General features: G+C 42.2%; 1 protein-coding gene across 3 annotated transcripts in view; it reads left to right on the top strand.

The window, feature by feature from the left end:
* Positions 1-15,093, top strand: part of SGSM1 (small G protein signaling modulator 1) — an 82,479-nt gene that overhangs the window by 63,765 nt on the left and 3,621 nt on the right. For all 3 annotated transcript variants that reach the window (XM_082417388.1, XM_082417387.1, XM_082417389.1), the window contains 7 exons: positions 1,173-1,241; positions 2,554-3,144; positions 4,720-4,844; positions 7,074-7,156; positions 10,476-10,585; positions 11,917-12,013; positions 13,111-13,278. In XM_082417388.1, the coding sequence (XP_082273514.1) occupies positions 1,173-1,241; positions 2,554-3,144; positions 4,720-4,844; positions 7,074-7,156; positions 10,476-10,585; positions 11,917-12,013; positions 13,111-13,278 (1,243 nt within the window). The remainder of the gene's footprint in view (positions 1-1,172; positions 1,242-2,553; positions 3,145-4,719; positions 4,845-7,073; positions 7,157-10,475; positions 10,586-11,916; positions 12,014-13,110; positions 13,279-15,093) is intronic.

Here is a 15,093-nt window from a genome sequence, read left to right on the forward strand (position 1 = left end):
GAGTCTCACCCCTGGCTTTTGGGTGGAAGGTGACTTTGGAGTCAGACAGACCTGACTTCAAACTCCAGCCCCTTCGTTTCTTAGCTCTGGGGCTCAGACAAGCGCCTTTACTTCTGGGCCTCAGTTTCCTCATCTATGAAGTGGGAATGATCATTTGTACAGGGGAGATTTGTGTGCAACTCAAACAGTGCCTCTCACTGCTGCTAGTACAAATAAAGTGCCCAGCACAGTGTTAGACTTTCATTTGTTCAGCAAATGCTGTTGAGTACCTACTATGTGCCAGGTACTGTCAGGAATGTCCTGGAATGTCAAGAATGCTCCAGTGACCAGGTCAGACATATCTGTCCTGATAGAATCTCCAGTTTAGCATCCCAAAGCAGGGGATGAAAAGAAAGTCAGTTCCCTTCACGAGTGATAAATCCGTCATCAACTGCCACACTAATACTGTGTAACAAACAACCCCCAAAAGCCAGTGATGAGTCCAAGAGTAAACATATATTTTTTACTCATGAGTCTGTGGGTCAGCCGGGCAGTTCTGCTCAGCTAAAAGGTCTGTTGATCTTCATTGGGCTCTCACATATCTGGGGTGACTTGGCCCTGCTCCTCACGTCTCATCCTCCAGCAGGCTAGCCTGGCCATGTTCTCACAGTGAAAGCAGATCTTAAAGAGAGAAAGCAGAAATGCACAAGCATTTTTTATGTGTTTGCCCTGTCGAGTTTGCTAACACCCCACTGGCCAAAGCAGGTCACTTGGCCAAGCTTAGCAGGGTAGACAGAAACTAGAAGTTATAGGGCAAAAAGCATGTATACAGGGAAGGAGTAGAAAATAGACGTGCATACAACCAGTCCTTTGAGTTGAACTAAAATATTAGTTGGAAGTCTCAAGTGCAGAGCAGTTAAAGGTGGGGTTCTCTGGTTGTGGGTGGGAGGTGGAGGTCCAGTGGCTGGTGTGGCCTCCAAGGAGGCTCCAGGGAGCAGGGAGTGAGCCGCCGCCCCACTTTTATTTGATAGATAGGAAGTTGAGGCCCTGAGAAAGGACTTGCCCGAGTCAGGAGTAGAGATAAGACCACACTTACTGACTTCCAGCCCAGCAGCCCCTCCTGAGCTCAATGTGGGGACCCTGAGCCCGGATGCAGCCTCACCCACACTCCGTCCTGCCCCTTTTTCTCTCAGTCCTCCCAGAGCTGCAGTTCGGGCCGCCAGAACATCTGCCTGCAGAGCGACTCCAGCAGCAGCACACAGGTGACCTCCCGGAGGCCCCGCCCCCCCATCCCCCTCCCTCCAACCTGGAATAACCGGACTGGAGGTCCCTCATATACAGGTCACTCATGGTTGATCTGTTTTAGCTTTTTATGCTAGCATTAAAAATTGAAGTTTTACCTACACGAGTAATACATGAATCTCTTTTGCCTGTTAAAAAAATTAAAATATTACAGAGAAAACTAAATTTGGCTTTGACCATCCCTAAGCCCCACATGCCCTCCCTAGAAATAACATTGCTATCTTCAATTTGCTGTGTATCCTTCCAGACCCTTCTGTATGCCTTTACATACACAGAAATATATAGACAGTATGTAATATATTGCGATGTTTAGTAATCTTTTAAAATTTCTAAATAAATACCATCAGATGTATTGTTCAACAGCCTTTCATTTCGTTCAGTGCAAAGAAATGTTAACACATTCTCACTCAATATTAAAGAAAAAAAGTGAAAAAAAAGGGCATAGTATGTCACCTTTTGCATAAACAGAGGAACTATTAATATATGTATGTATTTGCATCTATTTTTTTTCTAAAACGATGGAAGGATAAACCAGAAACTGATCAGATGGTTACTTAAGTGGGGTGAGGGGTGCAGGGAAAGAACCTACATTTCCCTGAATGTACTTTGTTTTCTAGTTTTGACTTTGGAGTTAGGTAAGTTAACTCCAAAAGCAATTTAATCGAAAAGAAATCTTTTTAAAACCAGAAGCACATGAAATTAACAGTAAATCAAGTTGGTGACATAACCACACAGAAGAAATATTTCAAGTGATCTGGGGACATGATCTTATACAGTCTGCCTTGATGGGATATGGCCTAAAGACACAAAGAACCACAAATAAATCTTAGATATGTATCCTGGAGACTTTTCCTAATATTTCATATACATCTAACTAATTTTGAAAATTGATCCATAATAGTCCACCACATGGATGCTTTTTTAGCCTGTTCCTCATGTGGTTAACTAATTTTTTTACTTTAGAAAATTACGTGCACGTAATTTTGTATGATAAAAGATATTCTTCTTCAGAGTCAACTGCAATGCTTCCTTGTTTCTTTCTGCATTATTCTATGCCTATGCGTGCATATGGGGCAATTTTTTATTTTCTACACATGGGAGCATATATTACACCTTGTTCTGCCTCAGTCTTTTTACTGACTGTGTAGTGTTCCCCTGCAGGCATGTTCCGTATTTGAACCAGTCCCCTGTGGATGGATATTCAGGTTGCTGCTGGAAGCAGCACCACAACAGACATCCTAGTCCATCTGTCTTTGTGCACCTGGTCTGCAGGTCTTTGAGTCTGTGGACGAGGTGGAGCAGGTCGAGGCAGAATGCAGGTTGGAGGAGAAGCAGCCCAAGATCCCCAACGGGAACCTGGTGAATGGCACCTGTTCCCCAGACTCCGGCCACCCTTCCTCCCACAACTTCTCCTCGGGCCTCTCGGAGCACTCAGAACCCAGCCTGAGCACGGAGGACAGCGTCGTGGATGCCCAGCACCCTGCCCCACTGGTGATTCGACCCAGGGACAGCGGTGTGGATGACAGGCAGAGCAGCGAGGCCACCGCTTCCCGGGATGAGGTCCCCCGTGAGGAGCTGGCTGTGCAGGACAGCCTGGAGAGTGACCTCCTGGCCAACGGGAGCATGGACGAGTTCGTGTCCATCACTGGCAGTATGGATGTAGCTCTGCCCAAAAGGGGGGGCCCTGCGATGGAGGGCTGGAGAGGCATCGAGGTGGGGAAGCAGAGCCAGGTGGACAGTGAAGACAACCTCTCAGAGGAGCCCGAGATGGAGAGTCTTTTCCCCGTGCTCGCTTCTCTGGCCGTGACCACTTCTGCCAACAGCGAGGCATCCCCCGTGTCTTCTAGTGGCGTCACCTACTCTGTAAGTCACCAGGATTCTCCTCCGCTCAATTTTCTGCAGCCTCAGGAGGGTGGGAGTGTCCCACAAACCTCAGTTATCCAGAACGACCTCTGATTCATTGCCTTTTCCCGTCACGGAGGGTTTACTGTAGAAACCCATTTGGGAGAGAAGATAATATAATACTTAAAGAACACAGGTTTTGCAGACAAACAGTGCTCGGTTCAGATCTCAGCTTAGGTACATCACTTTATCTTTCTGAGCCTCAGTTTCCCTATCTATCTAGTACCTTCCTCCCTGAGTTGTTTTCAGAATTAGTGAGTCAAGTCCTCTGTGCTCAGCCCATAGCGATCAATAGCAACCTTGATGGTGACCATCCTGATTTACACTCAGGTCCAATAGCTTTTAAATATTTTACTTTCTTGCCAAAAAGCCCAAAGCAAAGGACATCAACTGAAAGGGAGGTTTTCTGGGCCAGGTGTTGTATATCCATTTTCTTTTAAAGGACTTTTTATTTCTATCACAAAGAGTCAAACAGTCAGACAAGGCTGGATCCAAAAACTGGAAGTTGTCTGCCCCACCTCTGCCCATTAGGCTCTCCCCAGAGGCAGTAGTATTTAGTTATTCTGCCCAAATTATCTGGTGTTTACACTCATGTCTGTAAATAATACACTTGTATTGCTACTTACTGATCTTTTTTTGTTTTTCTTCAGTTTTTGACATCTATTGACTCCCCACTGTGGAGGAAGAGGATTCAGTCTTCTTCCTTCCCACTCCCCCCCGCCCCCTCACCACACGAGTGAAACCGGCCCAGTCCCCATCCATTCACTATGGTTATAATAATTTTAGTTAAATGACTGTTCGGTGGTTATATTATTATAACAATTTAATGCATAATCCATGTAGTAACCTGTATATGTTTTTTCTTTCCTGCAAAAAATTTTGTTTTTCCTAGAGTATTTTCATTTCTTTGTTTGCTTTTTATTAGTTTGCTACATATATATTGTAGCATATATATACATATATATATATCGATCTTACTTTTTTCATCTATAAAATGGGGATAGTAATTCTATACATCTCATAGGATTGTGTTGTTTTATTTTTTTTAGTTTGTTTTTTAAAATATATTTATTTATTTGGCTGCACCGGGTCTTAGTTGCGGCATGTGGGATTTTCATTGCCGTTTGCAGGATCTTCGTTGTGGTGTGCAGAATCTTTAGTTGCAGCCTGCGGGCTCTCTTAGTTGCGGCATGCGGGATCTAGTTCCCTGACCAGGGATCAAACACGGGCCGCCTGCATTGGGAGTGCGGAGTCTTAACCGCTGGCCCACCAGGGAAGTCCCGGGATTGTGTTGTTTTATAAAGGAAAAAAATAAAGAGAATTTTCATCATACAAAGTGAAAGAGGCTTTCTCAGGAAACAATAGCAACAACAAAAAAGTCGAACATCTGACTGGTCCATCTATTATTAGGTAGAGGAAGTTTTTTTCAGTGATGACAGGAGAGGGCTAGGAGGAGGAAAGAGAATCTCTGGAAGACAGCCTCTGTGACGAGTTGGGGTGTAATTGTTCTTTTCCTCCCCTCCTGGGGGCCCGCAGCCAGAGCTGCTGGATCTGTACACGGTGAACCTGCACCGCATCGAGAAGGACGTGCAGAGGTGTGACCGCAACTACTGGTACTTCACACCCGCCAACCTGGAGAAGCTACGGAACATCATGTGCAGGTGGCTGGGGTGGGTGGGGGGGATGGATCAGTTGGGGATCGGGAGGGGATGGCACAGGTGTGGGCTACGGGGAGCCCATTTAGAATCGCACTCTCTGCAGCTGGCACCATGCCCACCTTGAATCTCATTCCAGCCCATCCTGACAATTATATAACAATTATAGTAATGATAACAATAGAGAACATTTATTAAGCACCTACTGTATACCAGGCACTATCCTGAGCCCTTTACTAACATCATTTCACTTGGTCCTCACAACAAGCCTATGAGGTAAGTGTTATCCCCTTTCATAGGTGAGGAAATGGAGGCTCAGAGGGGTACCGCATTGCTCAGGGTCCCTCCAGGTGGGCAGTGGCTGAACGGGAACGCACCCATTTCTCTCGGACTCTAGAATCTCTGCTTTATTTCTTTAAGCCAGGATTTGGGGCTACTTGTTACTTTTCATTAAATAGTAAATATTTTATTTCTTAATATATGAAAGTAATCCATGCTCATTAAAAACCTGAATCAACCAAAGAAATCAGAAGTTCATAAAGTATAAAGAGAAACTTCTCTTTTTATATCCAGTCATTAATGCCACTCACCTAGAAGAAGAAGCTACTGCTAACAGTTTAGTGAATATCCTCCCAAGCCATATATATGAGATATCTATATATACACATATATAATAGATAGTATATTATATAACATACAGTGTTATACTATATAACATATATAATTATGCTTCATATGTAGTATATAATTATATAAATATATAGTATAATATGAATATACACATGTTAATATATTGATATTTATTTAGATAGTAATATTTAATGTAATATAATGCTATATAACTATATAAATATATAGCATGTAATTATGCTATATAATATATAGTTATCCTATGTAATATATAGTATAATATAATATGAATGCACACGTTTTAATTTTTAAAAGATGTTTATCTGCGTTGGGTTATACTGTAAACTATTTTTCTACAACTTGCTTTTTACACTCGACAGTGCATCCTGGACTTCTTTACATGCTACTCTAACTCAGGAGTTTGCAAACTACTACTACAGCCCATGGGCCAAATCCAGCCTACCACTTGCTTTTGTAAATAAAATTTTTTTTAGAATTCATCTATGCCCATTTAGTTGCGTATTATCTGTGATTGCTTCTGCAGAGTTATGTGGTTGAGAAAGAGAACATATGGCCTACACAGCTGAAAATACTTCTTATCTGGACCGCTCAGAAAAAGATTGCCAAACCCTGCTCAAACCATTCTTATTAATAAACACCACCTTTTAACTATTCTGTCTTATGGTCTCCCAAGCAATTACTGCCACTCAAAATTTTGTTGATGAGATACAAACATAATTAACTTTAATATAGCATGCTACCTTAAAATTGAAAAGTGCTGGGGGACAAGGAAGGATAGACTGACTTTTACCTAGTTATGGCACCAGGAGAAATCACAGAAGGCCTCACAGTGGTGTGACCTTCAAGATGAATTTTGGCAAAAAGAGAAGACACTGAAGAAATAAATCATTTAGCACTGAAGTTAAGAGCACATACTCTGGCCACCTGGGTTCAAATCCTGTCTCTACCATTTATTGTTAGGTGTATGACCTGGTGCGTGTCACTTGGTTCTCTGTGCCTCATTCCCCTTATCTGTGAAATGGGACAATAATAGTAACTTTTTCATATGATTATTTTGAGAATTAAATGATACAGTACATGTATAGTGGACAGAGCATACGGTAAATGCTCAGTAAATATTAGTTACTATTATTAAGGGACAGATGGGAATTCCAGACAGAGGAAAGTGCTGGGACAAAAGCACAGGGGCATGAATGTATGCTTTATTTGTACAAAGGTAAATACCTCAGTGCAGCTGGAGGGGAAGAAGCACTGGGAAGTGATGTGTGAGACTGTAAAGAGGGATTGGGAGGAAACTATGAACTCCTTGCACCCCCAGTTAAGGAGTTTGGACACTGTCCTGTCATGCAGTGGGGTTTTTGAGCATGCAGTGGTCTCCTTGAGCTGAGCTTTAAGAAGGACATCCTGGTGACTGAGCATAGGATGTTTGAAGAGAGTGAGACTGGGGATGGGGATGCAGGCAGGAGGTTGAGGGAGTGGTCCAGGTGAGAGATGGGGACCAAACCAGGATGGAGGTAAAGGAGGAGTGGGTTGGAGAGGCATATTGTGGGGGCCATCACTGGGCGTCTTGTATCTCTCTTGTAGCTACATCTGGCAGCACATTGATGTCGGCTATGTCCAGGGTATGTGTGACCTCCTGGCTCCACTGTTGGTCATTCTGGATGACGGTGAGTGTATCCTCCCTGCCCCAGAGCTGGGGATGCAGTTTCCTTCCCACTACATAGAAGAGAGGTTAACCTGACTCTGTGACTCCATGGAATGGGTCAGTACAGGTGCTCAGAAGACCTGTCCAGTGAACACATCAATGTCCTAGTGAAATAAAAAGTTCTCTTATTCCATGTTGACCAACACTTATTTCCAGGTATCCAACACCCATCCAAGCTTTTGCTAGCCACTGGTTGTATAAACATGAGTGAGAACAAAGGAAAACTCAGACCCAGACAGCTTCACTAGTGAATTCTACCAAACACTTAACAAAGAATGAATACCAATACTTCATAAACTCTCCTAAAACAGAGAAGAGGAGGGAACACTTCTCAACTCATCCTATAAGGCAGGTCCTTATATGAGGACCCACTGGTACCCTGATACCAATACCAGACAAAGACATCACAAGAAAAGAAAACTGCAGGCCAATATCCTTTATGAAGTCAAAGGCAAAAATGCTCAACAAAACACTAGCAAACTGAATCCATCAAGATATAAAAAGGATTATATTTCAAGACCAAATGGGATTTATCCCAGGAATGCAAGGCTGGTTCAATGTATGAAAATCAATCAGTGTAATTCACTACATTCATAGAATAAAGGACAAAAATCACATGATCATCTCAGTTGACAAAGAGATGCCATCTGACAAAATTCAGCAGCCTTTCATGATAAAAAATTCAACAAACTTGGAATAAAAGAGAACTTCCTCAACGTGATAAAAGGCATCTGTGAAAAACCCACAACTAACATCATACTCAATGGTGAAATACTGAACATTTCTCACCTAAGATCAAGAGTAAGACAAAGATGTCCACTTTTGCCGCAAAAGGCCCTAGCCTGGACAATTAGGGAAGAAAAAGAAATAAGAGGCATCCAGATTGGAAAGGAAGTAAAACCATGTATATTTGCAGATGACGTGATCTTGCCTGTAGAAAATCCTAAGGAATCCAAAACACATTAGAACTAATAAACAAGTTCAGCAAGGTTGCAGGATATAGGACCTATATAAAAGTCAATTGTATTTCTATGCAATTGCAATGAATAATCTAAAAATGAAATTAGGAAAGCAATTCCATTTTCAATAACATCTAAAAGAATAAAATGCTTATGAATAAATTTAACAGAAGAAGTGCAAGATTTATACACCAAAAACTATAAAACATTGCTGAAAACAGTGAACCAGAAACACAAAAACTTAGTTATTTTTCTTCCAGTGAGCATGTAATTCTTAATTGATTTGAGGTTGCAAATAGACAAACAGATAAAAAAAAAAAAAAGAACAACAAAGAAAAAAAGACTACAAAATTGGATTCTCTGTCATCTCTCACCCAACAGAGAATAGGCTTTCATTATACACCCAACAGAGATCACCAAATAGTCAGACCATAAGAGCAAATCCCCAGTCATTGCTGCCACCAATTCAGATTAACTTATTGAAGGTGTACAAGCCAGAAATAAAAACAAATACATAGTATCAGTAGAAAAAGAAAAAAAACTAGAGGGTCAGAAAAAGTTCTGTTGCCACCGAGGATGTACAGGTAAATTGATTTAATTTGTCTCCATTGGATTAATCCCCTCAAACATCTCAGTGGATGACCTTCAGAACTGATGAAATATAATTTTCAAAAAGTTAACATGTCTCTCTCATACAAATAAAATAAACACATGACAAAGATTTTATTCAACTTATTAATGAGGAAACCAGTAAGATATGAAAACTGCCTCCAAGAGCATGTGAGAAGCTGGGCATTTTAGCAACATTAAAATAAGATTGCTGCCAGAAGGAACAAATCTGTAGAGACAGACAATAGACTAGTGGTTAACAGGGACTGCAGGGAGAGGGAAATAGGTGATGACCTCTGATATAGAGAGAGTGTCTTTTGGGGGTGATGAAAATGTTCTGAAATTAGAGATTTTGGTTCACAGATGTGAATATACTAAAACCAGTGAATTATACATTTAAAAGAGTGAATTTTATGGTATGTAAACCTCAGTAAGGCTGTTTTAAAATGGGAAGTATAACTCCCAACTCTTCAGAGCTGAGCATAGTGACTTGCTTCCAGAAAGTTCAATGTAGAAGGGGGTGGAAGGTGAGAGAGAAACTATGCAGTGGGGAAACCTGAAAACACTGCCTCTATCAGGTGGCCAAGGTCATCAACCATCCTCAATCACATTGATACAGTATACCCTTGATATGATGTGATTAAAATGGCACATTACCTACGTCTTTCTCCCAATAACCCATAATTCCAGTCTTATCATGAGAAAAACATCAGATAAATTCCAATAGGGAGGCATCCTGTAGAATACCTGACAAGTGTTCTTCATAACTATCAAGGTCATCAAAAACAAGGAAGGCCTGAGGCACTGCCATAGCCAAGAGGAGCCTAAGGAGAGATGACAGTTGTTTGTAATATAGTCCTTGGATGAGTTCTTGGCACAGAAAAAGGACATAAGATAAAAAACTATGGACTTGAGTCAATTATGTATCCTCAGTGGGTCATTAATTGTAACAAACGTACCATACTAATGGGAGATGTTAGTAATAGGGGGAACGAGGTGTGGGGTATATGGAGACTCTCTGTACACTCTTCCCAATTTTTCTGTAAATGTAAACTGTTCTGAAAAATAAAGTCTTTTAAAAAATAAATGAGATCCTACTGTGCCTCTGGAAACCTTCTCATAACTTTCCCCAAAGTTACTAGGTGTTAAGAGAGAAAAAAGGTACTATTTTCAAATAAATTTTTTAAACACTGGGTTGAAGAATATAAAAGAATTTTTAAATTACATGACTTCTCAGAGCCTTTTCATTCTTAATATAGGTAGTGGTTCTCTAAGCATCATTTCCCCATGTTATTTGACCCTTTCTTTGCATAACGCCTGCAAACACCCTTCCAATATTGACAATTGCTCTTTTAATACAGTGGTTCCCAGACACGAGAATTTCATGAACCCTGTAGAATTTTTTTTTCAAAAAGTTTGGGACCAAACATTGTCAACTTTTTATTACAGCAAATAGGGATCTTTAAAACAGAGCATTTTGCTGTCACCATTGTTTCTTAAAATAAAACATTTCAGTACCTCTAAAGGTGGGAAGTATGTAATTAATTGGAGAGCATTCCTTGAAATGGTATGCATTTGTACTCCATTGTCCTTATGCTTCTCATTTGGCTGTGGACTTTATGAACCAGCTCGGGGCCTCGGACCATCACTTTGGGACCTCAGGTTCCTTGGGCAGTGGCACAGTTGACTGTTCCTCCTGTGCTCTTTCCGCAGAGGCCCTTGCCTTCAGCTGCTTCACTGAGCTCATGAAGAGGATGAACCAGAACTTCCCCCACGGAGGCGCCATGGACACGCACTTTGCCAACATGAGGTCGCTAATCCAGGTAGGACCTTGTGCTTTTCAGTAATATAACTTATTCCAGCTCAGCCCAATGGACTGCAAGGCAACTTAATAGCCACGCCTTGTTTAACTTGACTCAGTCCCTCAATCCTACTTAACTCAGCCCCGTTGAGTTAAACTAAAAAACTCAATTCAACTCAACCTTCACTCAACAGCTCAGCTCCACTAGATTCATTCTCACTGAGCATTTATTTGGTTCAGGCACTGTGGCTACACTGATGAACAAGACATGGCCCTCGCTCTTAACAGGATGTTTGATCGTATTGGTCCTTTTCTGCAAAGAAATATTTGAGTATATTTCTCTCTCTCTCGCTTTCTCTCTTTCTCATACACACACACACACACACACACACACACACACACACACACACACACACACACACACACCCCTTTATTGAGATCAATTCATATACCATAAAATTCACCCTTATAAAATGTTCAATTCAATGATTTTTAGAATATTCACAGGTGTGAAATCATCATCACTATCTAATTTCAGAACGCTTTCATCACCCCAGAAAGAATCCCCATACCCATTAACGTCAATCCCTCTCCCCAGCTCCTGGCAACCACTAATCTACTTTCTGTCTCTATAGATTTACCTATTCTGGACATTTCATATAAATGGAGTCACACAATATGTGGCCTCTTGTGTCTGACTTCTTTCACTTAGCATCATGTTTTCAAGGTCCATCCATGTTATAGCATATATCTGTACATCATTCCTTTTTATTGTCGAATATTCCATTGCATGGATAGACCACATTTTGTTTATCCATTCATCCACTGATAAACACTTGAGTGGTTTCCACTTTTTTTGCTATTATGAATAATGCTGTTGTGTACATTCATGTACACGTTTTTATATGGACATAGGTTTTCATTTCTCTTGGGGATATACCTAGGTGTGGAATTACAGCTGCACCAGTTTGCATTCCCACCAGCAACATATAAGGGTTCCAATATCTCTTCATCCTCACCAACACTTTGTTGTCTGTCATTTTTATTATAGCCATCCTAGTGCATGTGAAGTGGTATCTCATTATGGTTTTGATTTGCATTTTCCTAATTGCTAATGATGGTAAGCATCTCTCGTGCTTATTGGCTATTTGCACATCTTCTTTAGAGAAATGACGGGGTTAGGTTGAGCTAGGTTGATTTCCACCTCAAATCCTTTGCCCATTTTTAAACTCCACCTGGTTGTTAAGGGCTGTATGGTATCTGGTGTGGGGGTGTAGCATCATTTATTCAGCTGTCCCCTCTAGTCTAGCCTTTGCCCAGGAGGCTGATGCCTATCTTTCCTTTCTCTGACAGATCCTGGACTCAGAGCTCTTCGAGTTGATGCATCAGAATGGGGACTATACTCACTTCTACTTCTGCTACCGCTGGTTCCTGCTGGATTTCAAGCGAGGTACAGACTTCAAACTGGAAACTTGTTCTCAGACTCTTTGTAGCAGAATCTCAGGGGAAAAGGTACCACGGAGGTGAGGCTGGGAGGTGTTGTAACAAAGCCAGTGGAAGAGAGTAATGCCCATTTGTTGAGCTCTGACTATCAGTTCACCAAACTTATCTTGCAGAGACACTATGCAGTAGGTGTTGTCACAATCCCCATTTTACAGATGAGGAGGCTAAGACTGAGAAGAACTAAATTCAGAGCTAGGAATAATAAAGCCAGGATCTGAGCCCCACTCTGTCAACCTAAGCCCACTTCCCTTCCATTCTATTAAGCTGCTTATCAGAAGCCAAGAACTCTGAAGCCCATAGAGCATCTTTCACACGTGAATTAGAAATGATGTCTGACACGGTGCATTGCTGTCATGCCAATTTGGGGTGATGCTAATAATATCTAACCTGTATGGAGGTGTTTATTAAGGTCCAGGCTCTGTGCTGAGCCATTTCTATGTATTATTTCTTCAGTCCTTTATTACTATTAGTATCACCCCACTTACAGATGAGGAAAGAGAAGGGCTCATGGAGGGGAAGTAACTAGCCCAAGGTCACCTTACTAGTAAGTGATGGGGCCAGGATTCAGACTGAGTTTATTGGACATAGGAAGCCTTACTTTTCATCATTGCTCTATTCTATCTCTTTACCAGACCCAGAGGCAGCAGCCAGCTCTGCCTGGGTGCAGGGGGAAAAGGAGATTCCCCCATTGGTGCTAAAAGAGATGGAGGGTGCAGGGAGAGAGGGGGACACTGACCAAGGGGCAGGGCAAGGACAGGTCAATGTAAATCAAATCTGCACGTGCCCGGTTCCTCCACTTACGGGATGTCAGAGTTGGAAACTTACAACCCACCTGGTTTGCATAGCCTATTCTACAGAGGGGAAAACTGAGGCTTCTGTCAAATGACAGTGTCCAGGTCTCCTGTCTCCTGGCCTGAGCTCTGTCCACTGCTCCAGGACAGAAGCGCGGACCATGGCTGGCCTGGGATCTTTCCGGAGGGAGGGCAGCACCGTGAGCTCAGGGACTGACCCTCCCCCTGCGCGTGTGTGTTGGTGTCCCGGCAGAACTCATCTATGATGACGTCTTCTCTGTTTGGGAGACCATCTGGGCAGCCAAACACGTGTCGTCCGCCCACTATGTCCTGTTCATCGCGCTGGCGCTGGTGGAGGTCTACCGTGACATCATCTTGGAGAACAACATGGATTTCACAGACATCATCAAATTTTTTAATGGTATCCACATGACCAGGGTCTTATCTGAGGGGTGCAGGCTTCTGGAGGGCCCCTTCCTGGGGGCTGGCGAGGGATGGAGGGTCACTGAGACTGATGCACCATGAAGGGGATGGAGGGGGGTTCTCCCCACTTCTTGCGGCTATTTCCAAATGGATGAGTTAACATCTTGTAGTGCTGAGTGATCCCTGTGTGTTTTTCTCAGGGATCTGGCAGAAGGGGCCTAGGTGTTGAAATCAGGCTCAGGGAGCATCCCTGGCTCTGCCGTTAACCAGCTGTGCCATGGACATGTCGCTTCCCCTCTAAACATCTGCTTCCTCATCTGGGAAATGGAGTAACAGTGTCTGCTTCAGAGGGTTGACATGTGTAGGGAAAGCAGATACAGGAAAGCAGTTGAAGTGGCATGAAAAAGGCACAGTCTTTGAAATCAAACAGAGATGGATTCTGATCCCAGCCTTGCCACCTGGGAGCTGTGTGACTTGGGCAAGTGATTTTATGTCTCTGGGCTTCAGAGTCCTTGGGGATAAAATGGTACTAACACCTCCCTCATGGAGATGTCAGGAGGATTAAATCAGACCACAAGGATATAAAGCCCATCAATCAGGTGGTACTTGGCTCATAGCTGTTGCTATGAATAGAAGCTGTTGCTACTATCAATATTATCACTATTAAAACATTTTCTTAAACTAAAGAAGTTTTTGGAAAAAGCAAAAGAAGAAAAAAGCCACCTGTGATGACCTTACACTGGAAACATTATTAGTTTTCTTTAAAGAAGCTTTTTTATTTTGGAATAATTTTAGATTTAGAGAAAAGTTGCCAAGATAGTACAGAGAGTTCCCAATACCCTTCACCCAGCTGCCCCTGATGTTAATATGTTACCTGATCCTCGTACATTTGTAGAACAAAGCAATTAACATTGATATATTATTATCAACTAAACTACAGACTGACTTGATTTCACTTGGTTTTTTAACTAATGTCCTTTTTCTGCTCCAAGATCCAATCCAGGAAACCACGCTGTACTTAGTGGGTTCATTTTTTTTAAAATGGTTTTTCCATCTAGTCTTTCCCAAAATAATGTATATTTTTATGTTGTTACCATTTCAGAATCCAGTTGTATCTAGAGTTTTTTCCACTTAATGTTTTAAAAACCATCTTCCATATAATCATTTTTTTTAAAATTTTATTTATTTATTTATTTATTTTTGGCTGTGTTGGGTCTTCGTTTCTGTGTGAGGGCTTTCTCTAGTTGCGGCGAGTGGGGGCCACTCTTCATCGCAGTGCGCGGGCCTCTCACTGTCGCAGCCTCTCTTGTTGCAGAGCACAGGCTCCAGACGCGCAGGCTCAGTAGTTGTGGCTCACGGGCCTAGTTGCTCCGCGGCATGTGGGATCTTCCCGGACCGGGGCACGAACCCGTGTCCCCTGCATTGGCAGGCAGACTCTCAGCCACTGTGCCACCAGGGAAGCCCCCATATAATCATTTTTTAAGACAGCAGAATATACCTCAAGTGACTGTTCATAACTTACTGAACCATCCCTTCTGATTGGGCATCTAGGTTGTTTTCGGTTTGAGGGTGTGATTTGAGAACCCAAAGCAATTCCTGTCTTAGCATGGAGGTTCTCAAACTTTCTCAGTTCATGGCACCCCTAATGTCTCTGTAAAGTTTTTGTGGCACCCGGACCAAAAGTTCCATTCAGTAACTAGTTAGGTCCAAACCACCTAATAAGTATCTCTATCCTAACAACTTAGTAGCCATTTGAAAAAATGATACATATAAGTCAAAAGAAAATAGTATTTTTATTTTATATTTAAGTAAG

The sequence above is a fragment of the Balaenoptera physalus genome, assembly GCF_965194825.1.
Source record: "Balaenoptera physalus genome assembly, chromosome: 12".
Classification (NCBI taxonomy): Eukaryota; Metazoa; Chordata; class Mammalia; order Artiodactyla; family Balaenopteridae; genus Balaenoptera; species Balaenoptera physalus.